Consider the following 20,046-nt stretch of genomic DNA (forward strand, 5'->3'; position numbering starts at 1 on the left):
AGAGAGAGAGAGAGAGAGAGAGAGAGAGAGAGAGAGAGAGAGAGAGAGAGAGAGAGAGAGAGAGAGAGAGAGAGAGAGAGAGAGAGAGAGAGAGAGAGAGAGAGAGAGAGAGAGAGAGAGAGAGAGAGAGAGAGAGAGAGAGAGAGAGAGCTGAATTCAATGAGTTATCCATTCTACTCCATGTTAATCTATTAAAATATGTGCTTTTTATGAGTTTTGTTATTCTTATTGAGACAATTAAGCTAATTTCTTTAGCATTGCTGTGGATTTCAGTTAAGAAAATTTGTAATGTTTAAGGGCTGTTGTCAATTAGTTTGAAAACATCTGAGAATAGGTACACTTGGACAACTCCCTAATTTTTCATCTGTGTTCAACATGAATAATCAGAGAGTTTTTTTAAATGAACCAACAAGCAATTATTAAATGCCTACTATGTGCCAGAAACTGCTAGAAACAAGGGGATCTAAGTTTTCATGTCAGAGTTTTGTATAACTTTAACTTATACATGGAAATGGCCTGTTTTGAGTGATCTTTAAGATTGCATTTTGTTTTACCAACTAAAATATTTTTTAAAAGAAAGAAAACCAGCAACACAGAGAGCAGGATCTTTTATTATGTACACCTTTCAGTCAGTTCTGTGATTATACAAAGCATTTTTCATAGAAAATCATATCTGAAACATGATCCCTTTTGTTGTTTTTTAGCATAGCCATAATACATACATAGCCTATTCTCATAAAGAGGAGAGAAGAACATAGGAATAAGTTAATAGTTGCTATAGAGGAGAGGAGAACATAGGAATGAGTTAATAGTTGCTATTCTTTTTTAGTAACAAAAAAATATATTGTCTGATTTTCCCATTCTTTTGGAATCTTACCCCTCTTTGCAATCCCTTGAAAAACCAATATCTGAGCACTTTTAAAATTCAGTTGGATTTCCTTAGGATTGTTTGTCAGGGCCAGTTGATTTTTTAGACTTAATTTTCTTAAGGAAAAGCCACTAAGTTGCCTCACTAAGTACATAAATCCTGAAGGAATAGCATTATTAGGAGCCTGGCAGAGGAAGAGAACCACAGGTGCTGCTGTTTACCTAAAAAGATTCCCTCCAGTTCTCTCATTGGCTACAGGGACCACCAGGAGGGCAATTGATTGCAGTTCCCCATTAGGTATTTAGGAGAGGCAGGACGGAGGCAGTTAGCTGGCATATGGCAAAAGATGGTAGCCTGGAACCAAGGTAAGTAAGAAACATGCTTATGCATGGTAGGCATCAGTATTGGGATGAGCTCTCTGTTTCAGGGTAGGAGAGTCAGCATCTGTTGGAACCTGTACGTTTCCATGTTTTGGCAGTAAACAAAGGGGCTGAGAGCCATGATGGTAGTAGCCTTTTCTCTGAGTTTCCTTTTCCAGTTGGAACATCATCATGCATACATGCATAGATAGATAAATCAATGCATCACTGGAGATGTTTGACTCACTTAGGGTTGTGGTTTGGGGGCTAGTTCCTTCTTTGTATCAAGTACCACTAATAAGTGAGCAGTGAGAGTTATAAAAAGCAGATTCCATCTAATCATATTTATCTGAATCTCACCATCACTAAATTTGTCTCTCTTCCTTGAGAGAGTTCTGTCAGGGGTTGGTGAGGGAGGCAGAGTACCAGCCACACAGGAAGCACTTAATAAATGTTTTTGACTAACTGATCTAAAAGGGGGTTCAGTTGTGGAGGAGACTAGACAAGTTATAGAAACGCTGGCAGATTTGTTATCCTCCTGTGGTTTCCCTTACATGTTCTTATGGTGATATGGCTTAGTCCATTCTCATACTCAGTTTTTCTGCAGGCTTTTTCTTCTCAACTGCTTTTTGTTGTTTTGTGTGGCAATTCTGCTCATTCTCTTTAATCCTCCTCTTCCCCAGTGTTTTCTAAATCATGTGTTCTACACTGATGTTGTCCTAGGAGGACCTGTATTTCTCTTTGGCAAGGAAGAGGAGTGTTTTCGAGGCATTTTGTGCCTCATTTTCTTTTTACTCTAGTCAAGCTTCTCTAAGAAAAGGCAGTAATCAGTCAATATATTTGTTTTTCCCCACTTTCCATTTTTTAGAGAAACAGCTTATTTAAATAGGTCAAGTGAGAGCTATTGTCATTACAGGAGGTATCTTTTTCTCATCTTTGCCCTTTTAAAAAAATTGGCTCTTTTTTCTTGAGCTAATCAATGATCTACTTTACTTACTCACAGATAGCTTGTTCCAAAAATGTTTACCACACTGATAAGTCTTTAGAGCAAATTGCACCTTGGGGATGTTATTTAGTATTAGGTTCAACACCTGATTCTTATCTTAAAGTATTAAGGATGAAGTGAGGCTTCTGCATAATCTACAAAGCTTTGCTATCTTTTATTTCTTGATTTGGAATTATATTTTTTAAAATGTTTTTTGGTCATCTTCTAACTCTTCACTATATTTTTCCCATGCCCATTTTCATACTGGAGTCACCAAGTATCCACGAATATGTTGATATGGAGAATTTTACCAAGTTCTTCATAGCATTTCTCTACTCATTCTCTGCAATGGATTTTTGCACACAAATGGCAGTTATCCTTTGGGTGGACCATTTGATTTTGCTTTTACCATCCACAATACGAAGCAAGATGGCCAAGAGTCCCATGAATTTTTTTTCATGGCTAAGGGCACATAGTAAAGCTAGGCTAACTCTTCCTTGCTTTCCTTCAGAGTTTCTGTGAGCCATCCTGCCATTTAACTGCAACTTGTTTCTGTATATTTTAGTTTCTTTTGTAATGAAAATGCCATTATGGATATGGTTCAGTTCATCCAATTGCACATTCATTCACTAGTCACACTAAAGACTTCATGTTAATAAATACAAAGTTCAACTATTCAGACATGCCTAAAATTGTTCTTTTTAGCATTCCATACTCCCTTTCCCACCAATGTATTGAAACAGAAACAGGACACTGCACAGGACTAATAGCCATTTTCTAGATTTATCTGTTTCATGAGTTAACTGTAGTCAAGAAAATTTGATGACTAAAGAGACAACTTCTTGGTGAAATGCCTTTACCAAGTTAGCTAGAATCTTTGTGTCACATAGTCTGGACCTAGATCTCTACTCAAACTCTCTCTGGTTTAGTCTTGGAGCCTTCCACAGAGATGGCATTGGGTTGACAATACCTCTGCAATCCTGGAGTGACTTCTACAAAACATGGAGGCATTGGTGGAGGATTTATGGAAGAGGGATTGACTTCATTTACTTGGTTCTAGAGAACAGAATTAGAAGAAATGGACAGAACTTGCAGAGGCAGATTTTTGACTTGCTATAAGAAGGAACTTCCTAACAATTATGAACTATGTCTAAAGTGGGAAAAGTGACCTTGATAGATAATGAATTTTCTGTTCCTAGAAATATTTAAGTAGAGGCTGTGGCCAGTCATCAGGGATGTAGCTGGGATTCACGGGTGATTTAGAATAGATGACCTTTGAAGTTACTTCCAATTCTGATTTAGCCTAAAATTATGTGATTCTTCCTAATATAGATCTCAACAATGGAACCAGAGCCCTTTGCCAATTTTCCATGTATGGATTTGGGGCTTGGTGTTTGGTTCCTTTTGCTGTGCCACTCTGGGTCTTTGACTTTTTCCTTCAGCTTTCCCTCTGAGTTCCCTGTGTCTCTTCTTTAGTTTCCATCATACCTTTAGTAAAAACATGCTTAACATTTGAAGTTATTGCACACAAACACACAATGGCTTCAGTTTTCTTAGAAAACTATTCATTTACTATAAGTAAGACCACTAAAATATGTAAACAATATCTCTTTATTAAATATAACTAGAGTGAATCATTGAGGAGAAATCCAGAATGTAAAACTATAGAATAACCCGGGGGGGAGGGGGGACAACAACAAATGATGACGTGGAAATCATGTGGAGACTTAAGGTCTTCAGAAAGTAATGCTTTAGTGGCCCCTGGTTATAAGACAATCCAGAGAGTTTGGGCTCGAGTGGGAAATGTTTGCTGAGTAAACTGTAGTGCACAGGGGCCTATTACTTGAGAGTAAACTTTTTAAGGACTTGAGAAGATCCTGTTTATCAAAATATCCTCTGAACTTGAACAAATCAACATTTTGCTAAGACAAGTTTACCCCAGCTCCATACCTCCATCTCTATCCTCCCAGTTCAGGGTCTGTCCCTGGTGAGAACATGACTATACCTCCAATTCCATTGTTCTTACCTTCCCTTAGACACTTCATATTCCCCCTCCTCCCTTTTAAACCTGTACTTTCTTGGTAACAATTCTAAGACAGAAGTCAAAGGCTAAGCAGACAGGGTTATGTGATTTGTTCCAGGGTAGCACAGCTAGAAAGTGCCTGAGGCCACATTTGGACCCAGGTCCTCTTGATTCTAGGCCTGACACTCTATCCACCGTGCCACCTAGCTGCCCCACTATTCTCCCTTATGAATCTGCTCTGGTGCTGCTATTCAAGGACTCATCTAAAAACCCTTCTTGAACCTGTTCATTCTCTCAGTCTGTTACTAGCTCAGAGAACAGCAATTGCTTACCTTTTCCTAGTGCTGTGTGAGCCAATAGAGACAACCTGGCATATTGGGTACTGATATTGGGAAGCACTGAGTTCAAGCTTTGCTTTTGGCACATCCTAGCTGTGGAATCCCAGCCCAATCATTTAGCCTTTCAGTGGCCCCAGGGAAAGTCTCTAAGACTAAGTTGCAAAGCTACATCAATGGAGTGAATTTCTACTCTGAGAATTCCCTATACTGATAAAATCATATGTCTGGACCAACAAAATGGAACAAAGCCTGTGCCTGCGTGATCAGGCTAGTAAGCCTCAACTACCAGCATTCCTGTTTCTCCTCTGTCAGTTCTAGCAAGCCTACAAATAAAGTTAGTGAAAGAAACCATTTTGGAACATGCTTCACTTTGGCTTCCCCCATCCAAGAGCCCAGTGAAATGATAATGGTAGTCTCTGCTCCACTGATCTCTCTCCTGTTGTTCCCACACAACCATAAAACCCTTCTCTCTCTAACATGCCAGCATCAGGTCTGTCTTGACCCTAACATGCTTTGCAGTCTGATCTACCATTGCTATTCCTCCCGCTTCAATACAGGAAGTGATGTGGCCCCAAAATGAATGTCCTGACATGATCTTGTTTCCAAAACTCCCACAGGTTGACCAAATGTTCCAGTTTGCCTCCATTGATGCAGCTGGAAACCTGGACTACAAAGCTTTGAGCTATGTCATCACCCATGGCGAAGAGAAGGAAGAGTAAGAAGAATGGGGTGAACACCATTCATTCAATAAAGGCTAATCAGTAAAAAGAGTCCTGACTTGACTGTCCACATGTAGCCCTAGAATAAGTCCCATTAGTTCTGAGCTAGGAGAGCCCTAGTTCTATAATACATCTAGTCCCCTAGCCTGCCCTGGGTCCCCCAAGCCTGTATAATAGGGTCCTGAGAGGGGGAGATCAATAGTTTTCAACAGAACTTGTCCTTAGGGTCACTGACTCCATGGGAGTCTTGTCCTGGGTGTGACAATATAGAAACATAATAAAACCTAATCTAGAGCAGAGGACCATGTTTTTATGGATTTTTAGAACATGAAGGCACATTAGAGATCTTGTACAACCCTCTCATTTTGCAGATGAGGAAACTGAGGCAAAAAGGGTTAAGTGACTTGCCCAGAGTCACACAGCTGGTATGTGTCTGAGACCAGATTTGAACTCAGGAAGATGAGTCTTCCTGACTCCAGGTCTGGCATTCCTTCCACAGTGCCACCTAGCTGCTCCAATCTTTCCACATAAGTGGTGGAGAACACTTTTGTACTCTAGTCCTATTGAGGCAGCTGAGTGGCACAGAAGATAGAACTCTCGATGTGGGTTCATAAATCCTGAGTTCAAATGGCCTCCGTTACTAGCTGTGTGACCCTGGAAAGTTACCTTTGCTTCAGTTTTTTTTTTTTAACTATAAAATGAGGATAATAATAGCACCTACCTCACAGGGTTTCTGTGAGGATCAAATGAAAAAAATAGTTGGAAAACACTTAGCCCAGTGGCTGACATTTAGGAGGGACTTCCTACATGCTTGTTCCTTTCCCCCTATGGTCATATGCACAGGATAAAGGACATGTAGTGAGTTAAAATGGTGGAAGATATAAATTGTGATAGATATAAGAGAGAGTGAGTAAATTTGACCGCAGAAAATATGTTTCACTACAGTGTCTTGGTTTTTAAATCAAATATAAGGTGGTCACCAGGGAAATATTCCCACTTATTCAAATACCCAAGTCAACTGGGTTTTATAGAGATTTTAATTAATACAAATGTGGAATTAAAGAAAAGAGAGAGAGAAAAAGGAAATAAGTATGAAGGTCCTTAAGCCAACATGGCCTAGACCTGAGTCTTAAGAGAGAGAGGTCAGTCAGTCTTTTAACACTCACCACAAGGTCTGCTTAAGCAAGGATTCTAGTGACACCAGGCCAGCATCATCTCAGCTGCTTTCACCAGCTCCCTCCTCCATCTGAATGTTTCAGAATCAGTCCTTCCTCAATCTGAATGTTTCAGAATGACCTCCAGCTCTTCTCTGAGCTCTTATTTTTAAGGGCAAAATCTCCTATGTCCCCTCCCCTAAGTTTTTCCATCTACCAATCACTGTAGATGTTTTCCAAAAGACAGCCCATTTTGAATTCACAGCTGAGTAGATTAATCTCTTTAGTAAGTCAGAAAAAAAATGCTGCTGTGTTGACTAATTTCATTAAGAGAAAACCTCTGAGTAAGTTTTCACCTTTTAGGTCTAAGTAGTTTACAAGTTGCCCCACCTTTATAGGCACCTAGCATCCCATTGTATCAATTCCAAAAACAGGCATGGCTCAAAGAACTCCTTTCCTTTATAAGTATGGTTTTCAAGTACTTTCATTGTTTAGCAAGGAGTTTTCTGCCCTAAAGCAGTCTTAAGTATGGGTGGAATTGAGGTCCTCCCATAGCAAGGAGTTTTCACATTCAAGTAGAGTTCTCACTATCTGGTAGGGAATTATTTCAAGTAGGGAATTGGAGGATTCCTCAATGTGGAGTAAAATTTTTGACATTCATAAGTCTGTGAAATTTTAAGGTTTACAGACATGTCCTCACATATTGGGATTTACCTAAAATCTGAGGGCCCCCTGATCACCAAACAAGGCTTACTCAAATATCCTTTAGCTTCCTGGTTTCTAGCTGGTCATAGGATCTTTCAGAAAAGGACCTTGGACTAGATCATGACTGGATCCTCATTTGGGAGAAGCCTGCTATGTTCCCAGGCTGGGAAGAATCTGGTAAAGAGAGTTTTTCTTCCATGCTGAGAACTCGAAGATAGGTTGACCTCACCACCAGTGCTGTTTCAGTCTATGGGCACAGTAGCTTAGAATTTTTGTCCCAAATTCCAACTGGCTCATTCCATCTATAGTTTGATCCTTCCCAAACTCTGGCATGGAGCTTCTCCTAAGTGTTTAGAATGTTTCTAGTTCCTGGATGTGAAGACTCTCCTTAGTACATGTCATGGTCTCTCTCCCTCCACCTATAAAATGAGGATAATATTGCCTACCTTGCAGGGTTTCTGAAAGGACCAAATGAGAAAATACTTGGAAGACTCTCCCTCTCCCTCTCCCTCTCTCCCATTCCTCTTACAATTTCTCTCCACTCTCTGCCTCTATCTCCCATATGAAATCCTTCCCCTTGGTGCCAAATATGAAAAGTCTTCAGTATGGATTCTCTCCTGAGTATACGGTCTGAACTGTGAGATTTAAAATGGTTGCGGTCTTAAACTGTAGTGATTAAAATAGTGGGAGATATAAATTGTGATAGATATAAGAGAGGGTGAGTAAATTTGACCTCAGAAATATGTTTCACTACAGTGTCTTGGGTTTAAAATCAAATATAAGGTGGTCGCCAGGGAAATATTCCCAATTATTCAAATACCCAAGTCATTTGGGTTTTATAGAGATTTTTAATTAACAATACAATGAGTAATCAAAGAAGGAGAGAGAGAGTAAGAAAGGAATCAGTTTTTTAACACTCACCACAAGGTCTGTCTAAGTAAGGATTTCTAATGACACCAGGCCGGCAGCATCTCAGCTGCTTTTGTCAGCTCCCTCCTCCATCTGAATGTTTCAGAATCAGTCTCCTCAGAATGAGTCTCTCCAATCTGAATGTTTCAGAATGACTTCCCAGCTCTTCCCTGAGCTCTTATTTTTAAGGGCAAAATTTTCTCTGTCACCTCCCTTAAGTCCTTACATCTACCAATCACTGTAGATGTTTCTAAAGGACCGCCCATTCTTAGTCCACACCTAAGAAGGTGTGGATTTTTGAGTAATTCACACCAGGAAAGCTCTGAGTAAGTTTTCCAGTTCTTTGTTCCTTGTAAATTCACAAGTTGCTTGACCTTTATAGGTACTTAGCTTAAGAAAAGTATGGGTTTAAGTACTTTTCATTGTTCAGAAAAGAGTTTACAACTTTATCTTCCCCTAGGGCAGACCCAAGTAGGTAAAGTAGAGTTCTCACATTCCTGCCCAAATGGGGAAAGGTCTTAACCCAATCTTATAAAGTAGGGTCTGGGAAATTTTAAGGTTTACAGAACTCTTTCCCCAGTTACTTGGTGTGAAGTCTCTCCTTAACCAATAAAAAGTCTGTCCCCCTAGTCCTCATTGCCAATGTGAGGTCTTTTCCTAGTGCTCAGCATAGAGCGTTTTCCACCTGTCTTTTGTATAGATACCATTCCCCCAAAACTGCTTTGGTTGTATCAAACAGAGCATCATTCCTTTAACAATGCATGGGGGGCAGCTGGGTAGTTCAGTAGATTGAGAACCAGACCTAGAGACAGGAGGTCCTAGGTTCAAATCTGGCCTTAGCCACTTCCTAGCTGTGTGACCTTGGGCAAGTCACTTGACCCCCATTGCCTAGCCCTTACCACTCTTCTGCTTTGGAGCCAATACACAGTATTGACTCCAAGATGGAAGGTAAGGGTTTAAAACAAAAAACAATGCATGCCCAGCTTGGTATCTCCCTTGTCAGAGAATACCATTGGGGTAGGAAGAAGAGCAATAAAAGTTTTCAGAAAATGTTTTCTGCCAAAAATTTTCAGCTGTTTTTGAGAAACAAATTATAAAACTAGAAGTCTGGTCCAAGTGCTGGGGAGTAGCAGGAAGCTAAGACTGAAGCATGTCTGGAACACTGGCTGAAGACCCACATTCCTCATCCTTTCCTGTCCCGTGGGTCCTGTAGGTAGAATTGCCTTCTGCCAGAAGCCGCTTATATGGTGTGCGGAAGAAAACAACGAAGATGCAGCTGTAGATACAGGTTAGCCCAGCCAGCAACAACACAGAGTCTGAAACCCAAAACAAGAAAGACAAGTCAGGCCACACAAATCTACCCTGCCTTACTGCATCTGGCAAGAGAAGAAATGGACACATGGAGCTCTGGCCTGGGCTGACCCTACCTTTCTATATGAGATACAGAGTCAATCACTAGCCAACCCAGGTTGTCCAATGGTTAGAAGCCAATATTCTGAAATGAGCCAATGAAACTTCTCCTTATGACCTAGCCCCACACTTGACCTCAATCCCAAACTATTTCCCAATCAAGACACACTGTGAGTCCTGATAACGATTCCCAACCCTACTTCTAGATTAAGTTTTCACATGGAGTCAGACTGAATCCTCACTTTGGAGTGTACCTGAGCTTCAATCCAGAGCAAGTCCTATTTTCTCTCTGTCCCCTGAATGTTCTAGGGTTCATTCCTTCATTTGCTACTGCTATTGTCCCATTTGGAGCTTCTGCCAATTTCCTGGGTCTACAGGAATCCCAGCTTTAAGAATTAGCCCAAGCCTCAGTTCCATGCAGTCTTCTCTGACAGTTACAACCCTCCATAACACTTGCCTTCTCTGAATTCCCAATTCCTGAGTTTTCTGCTCCACTTAGCACATATCCCAACCCTGTCCCCTGCAAGTCCTCAATGAAATGCATAATAGGATTCTGAATTCAAGAGGATGCTCATACTGGATAAGAACTTACACTTTCTACCACTCATGGCACATTCATGACACAATGTGAACATGGAGTTGTGAGGAAAGGGTGGGAGAAAGTAAGAGAGTCTCATGAAGAAGGGTGTAATGAAATGTGTTAGGCTAGGCTTGCCTAGGATTGAATGGTATGAGCTAGAGTCCAATGAAGGACAGTGGAATTGGCTGGAAGGAAATGAGACAGACTAGGGTTATGTGAAGTAGGATGGGACAGAATGGAATTAGCTAGAGAGGAACAGAATGGCATTTAGAATGTAAGATCCTTGAAGGCAGAGGCTATGGTTTAATTTTTGTATCCTTAATGCCTGCTAGAGTACTTGCACATAGTAGGCTCTTTATAAATATTTGTAGAATTGAATCCAATGTGGCTTGGCATGGGGCAAGCAGAATAGGGAAAAGTGGTGATTGTGGTGAAATGGCTGGTGATTGATCTGATCTGGCCCACCCCTGAGGTGGTAGTTGTTTGAATTTCCTGTCCAGAGAAGAGTGATCCTGTTGGAGAAAAAGAGTAGCTGTGGCAGAGGAGCTGGAGGTGACTTGCACATGTCCTCAGCCAGGAAGTGTGATAGCTTCTGCTGCTGCCAGTGCCCTCCCAACAGCTTCAAATAAATGTTTTTGGGCAAAAAAGGCTCATACAGAGGCACTATTTACTCACTTGTCCAGTCCAGAGTGGTGTCTGCCTGCAGCTGGCATGTGGAAGGGCCAGGGGCACTGCGCTGTATGGTCAGGGCTTGTAACAGGACCATTATGATGACACCCTCAATTTGTCTGTAACACAAATATAGCCAGAGCCTGAGTTCTTGTCCTTTTGGGCTCCTGACTCTCAAATCTAAAGGCACTTTCCCAGCTATATAGAAAAGATTCAATAAGATAGATCACATGGCTCTGGCATCCTATTACATAATTAGGCACTTACCATCTAGGGCCATGTTGGCAAACCTATGGCATATGTGTCAGAGCATGCCAGAGAGGGCTACTCCCTTTCCCCTCTCTACTTGTGCCTGAGAACATTTCTCATATCACCCACCCTTCTGCCCAATAACCTAATGGGAGTGCTTCCTCCCTCCCATGTCTGGGATAAAGTGGGGGAAAGGGTTCACATGCACGGTGATGAGGGTTGCAGTTTGGGCACTCAGTCTCTAAGGTCTCTAAAAGGCTCACCATCACTGATCTAGGGTCAACAAGGCCCTTGGTCATGCTGCTCTTTCTCCCACGTAACCTAAGTTAACTCTGCCTCAGGACCCAACTGTCCTTTTGGTGGGAGTGAGGATGATGAAAGAATTTCAGAGAAGTATGAAGCATTAGGATCTAAAGGAGTACAGGGATAGCAAGACAGGGATTGGGGAACAGGATCAGAAGAGGAATAGTGGGCAGAGGTGAGACACTTGGGAAAGGTTTAGGGGTAGCTACTACACAGGACTGGAAGGGATCAGAGGTTCCTCATAGGCTGGAAGAATGTGAGGAGACAACCCTTGAGAGGTTGGCTATACAGGATTTGACAAAGGAAGATAGGAATGGGACATTTGGGTGGTTGTAGGGGTAGTCATACAGGGTTACCAGAAAAACAGAAGGCAATAGGGTTGGCAGAGAGTAAAGAAAGGAGACACCTGTAAAGTTGTAGAGTGGTCACATAGGAATAGCAGGTAAATGGGAGGTTATGAGGAGTGCTTCCTCCCCCAAGAAGGCTTGGCAGAAAACAGAAAGTACAAATGGCTGGGCATGAACAGAGGCGGGTTTGGAACACTTGGGGAGGATGCAACCATAGGAGGGTCAGCAGAGGGCCAGGGCAGTACTTACCCTATCACAAAGACCAAGCCTGTGGAAGCGCCTTCTCCCACTGGATAGGAACATTCAACAGCTAACTCAAAGGAAATTGGGCAAATGGAAAAACCAAAGAATCCAAACAGAGAGGAAACCACAGCTATCAATACCATCTGCTTCTGGAACTGAGATACCTGGAGCAGAAAGAGCAGAATCATCAGGAATACTATCCCACCCCAACCCCCACGTCTATGGCTGTGAAGAGGGCCTGAGCCAACATAGGGGCAAAATTCCTTTTCAAAAGGGGATGATTCAAGATTCTGCAAGAGAAAAGGGCCAGATCCTCAGACAGTTCCCCCAACATCCACCATAGAATGGCCCTTGAGCCTGGCTACAGACTGACCTCTAACTCTAAGCCAAGAAGACAGAGATCCTCAAATCTGATTGCAATTCAGAGAAGAGTGTGCCTTTGGACACAGGGCCTTGGATCAGTGGAGAATGGTTTCTAAATGTTGTTGGGCATTACAATGCTTCCCAAATACTGTTAGATACTAAAATTCAATGGGGCTTTTACATAACCCAACAGGCCAAATGCAGATTGATGGCTTCCCCCAAAGTGGGGACCTTTTGCTGAACTGCGTCCATATTTCTAAGGGCTGCTTCCTTTAGAGCCAAGCTTGGACACTGCTGGAGAAGATGGAAAACTATGGGCTATCTGACAGTACAACTAAGTGGATTGGTTCAATATCCAGGCCCTAGGCATAGGGAATAATATTAATCAAGAGGCAGAACAATGGTGCCCCCACAGATCTATCCTTGGCTCTGTGCTACTCAATATTTTTATCAATGAAGGAGTAAATACTGTCCTTACTAAACAAGTGGATGCAACAAGGCTGTGTAGTATAACTAATAAGCCAAATGAAAGAACTAGGACCTAAAATAATTTCAATAGGACTTTTATATTAATGATAAATTCAGTGCTATAGCATTTGTGGTCAAAATAAAACAGGCATACTGTATTCCACTGTTAAAGTTATGTGGAATTATACAATAAGAATTATCAAAATGTCAAACCCATTGACCAGGTGGGATCACTACTGAGACTACAGTAAAAGGAGATCCTTGATAGAGAAAAAAGGACCATAGCAATAAAAATATTCCTAGCAGCATGCTTTGTAATATCCCTCCTACCCTATGCAAAGCTGGAAACAAAAGCTGTGTGGGAGAATACTATTATGCCGTAAGAAATGGCAAATGTCAAACATTCAAAGAAACATGAGAATATTGGGATAAAAAGAGATAAACAAAATTCATATGAAATGAGACAACTTATACAGAGGGAAGAAAAAACCAGACTGATTATATACAGGTAATTAAACACGGTAATGATCACAAGAAATTCACAGTAAATTCCCCTAAAATATTTTTAAAGGCTCTCAAAGAGAGGAGGGATGGTTTGGGTATTACTGTACTAAAGTCAGTATATGTATCTTTGAGGTTGGGACAACCAGCAAGTAACTGAAAAGGATGGGCAAAGGACACATATACCATTAGTCTTTCTTTGGTTTTATTTTATTGGCTCTTTTTTTCAACCTTTTGTTTGTTACTGTTGTTATGTCTAAATATGTGCACTTCTCAAGAGAGGTTACTTTATTAAAAAGTTTTCAAAAGATCTCAAGAAAGGGCAGCTAGGTGGCTCAGTGGATTGAGAGCCTGACCTAGAGGCAGGAGGTCCTGAGTTCAAATCTGACCTCAGACACTTCCTTTGAGGTGTGATCTTCTTGAGCAAGTCACTTTAACCCCATTGCCTAACCTTTACCACTCCTTTGCTTTGAAACCAATACACAGTATTGATTCTAAAATGGAAGGTAAGTGTTTAAAAAGAAAGATCTCAAGAGGCTAGAATGATGGGACAAATTTCATAAAATAAAATTAACAGAGATAAATGTAGAGTCCTAAGAAAAATCAAATTGTACAGATAACATGAGGGGGGGAAGCATGGATAGATAATAATTCAAGGATTAGAGAACAAGAAGTTTTAATGAACTGGGTGCTCAGTATGTCCAAAGTGTGACACAGTAGCCCATTTCTGTCTACACAGACTAGATTAATAGGAACATAATATCCAGAATGAAGGGAGTGAGAGTTAAACAATCAACCACAAACATTTCGTCGGCCCTGTGCCAGATGCAGGGGATACAAAGACAAAGGAAATAATCTCTGCTCTCAAGAAGTTTACATTACATCTCTGCTGTCTTTCTCCCTGCTAGGCTACTCTCATCTTCAGTCAGAATATCTCAGGATCATTGTGTTCAATTCTCAGCAAAATCTTTTAATAAGGATTCTGACAAAGTGGAATGCAGGCAGGAGATGGCAAGGGACCTTGATTGTGTACCACATGAACATCAGTTAAAAGAAGTGGAGTCCAGAGTTTTGCTGTAGAGAAAATGTCATAAGGGCATAATAACTTTCCAAATGTTTGAAGTCCTGTCACAGAGAAGAAGGATGAGAGCTTTTCAAGAGTTGGCAAAAAACAGGTGGAAGTTTTCAAGGGGCAGATTTCATCTTGGGATGATAAGGGATTGCCTTTCAGGACGGTGTAAGAGCTAAAGATCGCAGAGGAGCCTGCAATCCTCATGATTCTCTTCAAAAATAAAAACAAAAACTCCAAAATGAAATGATGTGGTTAGAAACTCTCACAACTCTATTCAAACTTAAGCAAGGGGGTGATGAGAAATCTGAAGGATGGTTCTGATACATCAAAACACATATTATGGAATTTAGGGGGAAAAAAAAACAGAAGAAAGGCAAACAGAAATAGCCTAAATAGTATAAAACATAATGTAGCAAGGTGGTGCAATAGATAAGAGTGTTGGGTCTGGAGTCTAGAAGACACATCTTCCTGAATTCAAATGTGGCCTCAGACACGTACTAGTTATGTAACCCTGGGCAAGTTACTTAACCCTGTTTGCCTCAATTTCCTCATCTGTAAAATGAGCTGGAGAAGGAAATGGCAAATCATTCTAGTATCTTCTTTTTTAAACCCTTCCATTCTGTCTTAGAATTAATACTGTGTATTGATTCCAAGTCAGAAGAGTGGTAAGGGCTAGGTAATAGGACTAAGTGACTTGCCCAAGGTCATACAGCTGGGAAGTGTCTGAGGTCAGATTTGAACTCAAGACTTTCTGTCTCTGGGTCTGAATCTCAATCCACTGAACCACTTAGCTACCCCTCACTCTAGTATCTTTGCTGAGAAAACCCTAAATGGTACCCCAAAGAATCGGACATAACTGAAAAATAACTGAACAACAATCCCAAGACATATAACTAAGCAACCAATGATCATTTTCTTAAGTCCTTACTATGTGCTAAGTGCTGTATTAGGCATTGACCAAAGGGATAACAGACACACTCAAGGGATTAAAGGAAGTTTTAAAGCCAGAGGCATTAAAAATAGTGAATGCAGCCCCCAAAAATCTCAAGAAGAGATGACAAGATTCAGCAAATGGAAAATAGCATAAAAAATATGGGCTCAATGAAAAGTAAGCTAAGTGTAGGAGAAAACACAACATATGAAAAAAGCCAGAAAGGCAAAATAAGCCCAGAAAAGCACTCAGTTGGAAGATTTGGAAGCCATGCAGAGGGAATTGATGGATTTGAAGGTCCTGGAAAGACATTAAAAAAAAAAAAAAAGGATAAAGAACTTTCATAAGTATATTTCCCAGCATTATTTTTTTCCTCTAAAGTTACACTCTATATAGCAAATCTATGGCATTCCAACAGAGAAATTTAAAATTCAACCAGTCCACTCTGCTCATCATCAAACTTCAAAACAACAAAGAAAAAGTCCTTGAAGCTGACAGAAAGAAAGACATCATTTGTCAAAAAACCATCAATCATGGTCTCAATGAAGTTCTCCTTCAAGAAACAGAAATGTCCAAAAGAAGTTGGAACAGAGCATCTGTACAATTATGGGAATTAAGTCTGACTCCCAGAATCTGTTTTCAAGCTAGTCTAAGCACTGCAGTCGAAAGCCACAAAGGTCAACATTTAAAAACCAAATGGACCCCCAAAAACTCAGGTGGAAAAAAGTCATACTTCAAAGTCAGCCTTTGGAAGTGACCAGGGAGTTAAATGTTTTGCAAGATTCTCTCTCACACATACCTTGAATATTGTTATGGGGGGGGGGGGAGAAAGGAGGGAGAGAGAGAGAGACAGAGAGAGACAGAGAGTTAATAGTTTTAATTGTCATCTATCTGGAAAGATTAAACAGTCATGGCTTGAGGTGGACTGTAGGAGGCACAAAGAGAAAGAACTAAGACAACTTCTTTCTTGAGAAAATAAATGAGAACTTTGATCTTAAGAAAGTTTAAGAGAGAACCATGCTTAACTCTTATTCTATGAAGAAGATATGATGTGCATAAATGATGGGCAGGAGACAACTGGGTTGTTCAGTGGACAGAGTGTCAGGACTAGATCTGGAAGGATCTGGCTTTAAATTTGACCTCAGACACTTGTGCAAGCCACAACTCCAAATGCTGAGACCTTATCACTCTTCCACTTTGGAACTGATAACTTAGTATGGATTCTAAGACCATACTAAGACCATTCTAAGACCATAAGTTGAAAAGGAAGGAAGGAACATAGAAACAATTTGTGACAATTGTTTTCTGACATTTTGCAATTCAGATTCAAATTCTCTCCTTCTCTCCCTCCCTCCCCATCTCCCTGAGGTGGTAAATAGTCTGATATAGATTAACTAGAGTTTTCATACTATATGTATTTCCATATTCCCCATGTCGTGACTGAAGACACATATCACATACAGAATAAAAAATGCAAGAAGGAAATAAAGTGAAGAATGGAATGCTTTGATCTACCATCATATTCTAACAGTTCCTTTTTGGCCGTGGATAACATGTGTGTGTGTGTGTGTGTGTGTGTGTGTGTGTGTGTGTTTTAATTATCATGAGTCCCTTGGGGTTGTCTTGGAACCTTAAAACCTATCTTTTGAATATCTATATTTTTTCAGGGATGTCACATGGCTATAACTCATGGAACACTACACTCTCCAAAAAACCCAAAACTCTTGACCACTCAAAAGACAGTGGAGGTATGAATGGAAGCAGAATCATAGAAATTCAGAATTGGAAGGGACCACACTGGTCACTAATCCAACCTTTATCTAAAGATAAATGTTTATTGAGTAGATTGAGCTGTATAACCGTGCAAAAATAATTTATTCTCTATTTGCCTCAGTTTCCTCATCTGTAAAATGGAAATAATAACAGCATCTTCCCCTCAGGGTAGTTGAAAGTATCAGATAATAACTGTAAAGTGCTTAGCACAGTGCTTGGTACATAGTAAACACAGTTCCTGGTACATGCTTGATATTATTTTTATCTGCAAAATGGAGCTAATACTGTGAAAATATGGCTACTCTCAGTTTGCAGTGCAATGATCTGGGACAATCCTGAAAGACTTACGATGGGAAATGCTCTCTGCCTACAGAGAAAGAACTGTTGGGGTCATCTTTCACATCAATGTCTTTATGGTTTTATTTTGGAGTTTTAGTTCTGTATTGGTGTGCTCTTACAACAATGACCAATACAGAAGTGTGTTTTGCATGACAATAAAAAAATTTTTTAAAGGAATTTACAGATAGAAAAGTGGAGACACCTCCCAGGGTTGTTGTAAGGATCAAATTAGCTACTATTTTTAAGTGTTCTGCAAATCTTAAAGAATTATATGATAGTTATTAATATTACAATTATCATTAAATTTTAAACCCACTGCTCACCTATAGCAGAGGTGCTTAACCTTTTGTCATGGACCCCTTTGGCAACCTGGAGAAACTGAGGAACCCCTTCCTCTGAATTATGTTTTTATTTATTATTTATTCAAACCCTTACCTTCCATCTTAGAATCAACACTAAGTATCAGTTCCAAAGCAGAAGAATGGTAATGATTAGGATTTTAAAGGAAACTAATGATACTGAACTACAGATTAAAAATAAAAATTAAAAAAAAAACAAGTTTGGAGATTCTGGTTTAAGAACCCCTCCCTGACTGTTAAGTGCTTGTCCATGCTAGCTGCACTGAGGAACCAGCAAAATAGGATAGCTGGTTAACTGCATGTCACGACTCGGGGAACAGGCAGTCTTCTTTCCCTTTTTTTGCCCATGTAAAATGCTGGGTCAATCCTTTGGATGACTCTGGACCTCAAGGAGGAAGCCCTCCCTATCATGTTCTGGGATTCCATGTAATCAGCATGATGGCATCGACTATTATTCTTCCAACTCATAAAGCGGATTCAGTGCAATACTAATCACAAGACCAATGTGTTGCTCTAAAAATAGATAAAATGATAATAAAGTTACAGGAATGTAAAGGCAATGCCTGAAAAAGTTGAAGGAGGACTTAAAGGAGCAGATTTCAAAATAGCCTCTAGAGTGATAATAAATAAAATGATCAGATACAATATGAAAAAGAGAAAAATAATCATGGAACTAAATAGAAAATCCAGAAGTAGAACAAAAAATATATAAAAGATCTATTTTGATCAGCCGAACAATACAAAACACTGGGGAAAGGAACCAGATTCAACAATAACTTTTAGAAGAATTACATATCAATATTACCAAAAGAAGAGAATTAACCGCCCCCTCAACCTTTTTGAGCTTCCTTTTGTGAATGTCTTCCCCCCATTAGATTGTGAGCTCCTTCAGGACAAGGCCTGTCATTTTTTTTTTCATATTTGCATATCTAATGCTTAGCATAGTGCCTAGATCTCAACTGAAAAGAGAAGGAAAAGATTTACTGAACAAATGGAGGGACTTTATTTGGAAGCAAAAAAGATGGACTCAATAATATAAAACTAAAATGATTTTTGCAAAAAAAATTCCCAATGTATTCAAAATAAGAAAAAGAAAATAAATATTTTAGGGAGATGTGTTTGTGAACCCCAAAGAAAGAAAGAGAGGGAAATAGCTTTAAAAGTAGTAGAACCAAGGAAAATAATGAAAGAAAGAATATCCTAAGAAGGGGAGGTAATTAATCTTTTTTTCAAAAGCAAGGAGAGGTCAAGAAAGGCAAGGATGGAGAAGTCATTGCATTCAGTAATTAAGAGGTCTCTGATCTAATCTCTGATAGGGCAATGTCCTCAGAGCAGTGAAAAAGAAGATTAATGACAAGGGATTAAGAAGAAAGGAAGAGTTTGGTAAGAAAGACTGGCTCTGCTAGGTCCAGGCAATTTTCTCAAAAAATTTAGCCACCAGTCCATTATTTGTTTCACTTAACTGTCTTTCTTTGTTGCAGAAGAGGAGAGGCAATGGAAAGTAACTCCAACTTTTTTTTAAAAGGTACCAAGAAAACCTTTTTTAAAAAGAAAATCCTTCTCATTAAATATTTCCAAGAGAAATCTGACATCTTGACTCAAGAAGGCACTGACACAAATTTACCAGTGCAATAATGAATGGCTAACCCCCTCCTCTTCTCTAGGCAAGTCCATGCCTGCCTGTCAGAGGACAAATAACCAAAGAAGTCAGATAATTTCCAAAAGAGGAAACACAAACTATTAATCATGACATAAAAAAATTAGAGAATTCAAAATCCTCAATCATACAGGGAAATGTAGACTTAAATTTGAAAGATATTCCTAAAAACTACAGCCACACAAAAGTCTATCCTGGGAATGGCAAGTCTCCTACCATTATAATAGTAATAATAATAGCTAATATTTATATCTAAAGACCATCATAGTCACCTATCATCTCATTTGATCCTTCCAACAGTTCTAGAAGATAGGTAAAATTGGAGCTAGGTGGATAAATGGATAAAGTGCCAGCCTGGAGGCAGGAAGATCTGAGTTAAAATCTGGATTTGGCTACTTATTTAGCTGTGTGACCTTAGGCAAGTCATTTGACCACTATCTGCCTCAGTTTCCTCAACTGTAAAATGAAGATAACAGTACCTACCTTCCAGGGTTGTTGTGAGGATCAAATAAGATAATATTTGTAAAGTGCCTAGTTAACTAGTAAAGTGCCCAGTGAACACTTACTAATTCCCAATTTCCTCCCCCCCCCCCCAAAAAAAACCCTTACTTTCTGACCTATTATCAACTCTATTACAGGAAGGCAAGGGCTAGGCAAATGGGGTTGAATGACTTGCTCAGGGTCACACAGATAGGAAGTATTTGAGGCTAGATCTGAATCCA

The 20,046-nt window shown here is 39.9% G+C and overlaps 2 protein-coding genes across 4 annotated transcripts in view; one reads left to right on the forward strand and one right to left on the reverse strand.

Moving 5' to 3' along the window:
- MYL5 (myosin light chain 5) overlaps nt 1–5,328 on the forward strand; it is a 26,313-nt gene extending 20,985 nt beyond the window's left edge. For all 3 annotated transcript variants that reach the window (XM_056802247.1, XM_056802248.1, XM_007496967.2), the window contains one exon: nt 5,191–5,328. In XM_056802247.1, coding sequence (XP_056658225.1) covers nt 5,191–5,292 — 102 coding nt within the window. In that variant the 3' untranslated portion in view covers nt 5,293–5,328. The remainder of the gene's footprint in view (nt 1–5,190) is intronic.
- Nucleotides 594–20,046, reverse strand: part of SLC49A3 (solute carrier family 49 member 3) — a 58,025-nt gene continuing 38,572 nt past the window's right edge. Inside the window, exons 8-10 of the mRNA XM_056802245.1 lie at nt 11,868–12,025; nt 10,726–10,838; nt 594–9,376 (exon numbers count right to left, since the gene is read on the reverse strand). Of these exons, the coding sequence (XP_056658223.1) occupies nt 9,198–9,376; nt 10,726–10,838; nt 11,868–12,025 (450 nt within the window). The 3' untranslated portion in view covers nt 594–9,197. The remainder of the gene's footprint in view (nt 9,377–10,725; nt 10,839–11,867; nt 12,026–20,046) is intronic.

Source organism: Monodelphis domestica, chromosome 6 (assembly GCF_027887165.1).
Source record: "Monodelphis domestica isolate mMonDom1 chromosome 6, mMonDom1.pri, whole genome shotgun sequence".
Classification (NCBI taxonomy): domain Eukaryota; kingdom Metazoa; phylum Chordata; class Mammalia; order Didelphimorphia; family Didelphidae; genus Monodelphis; species Monodelphis domestica.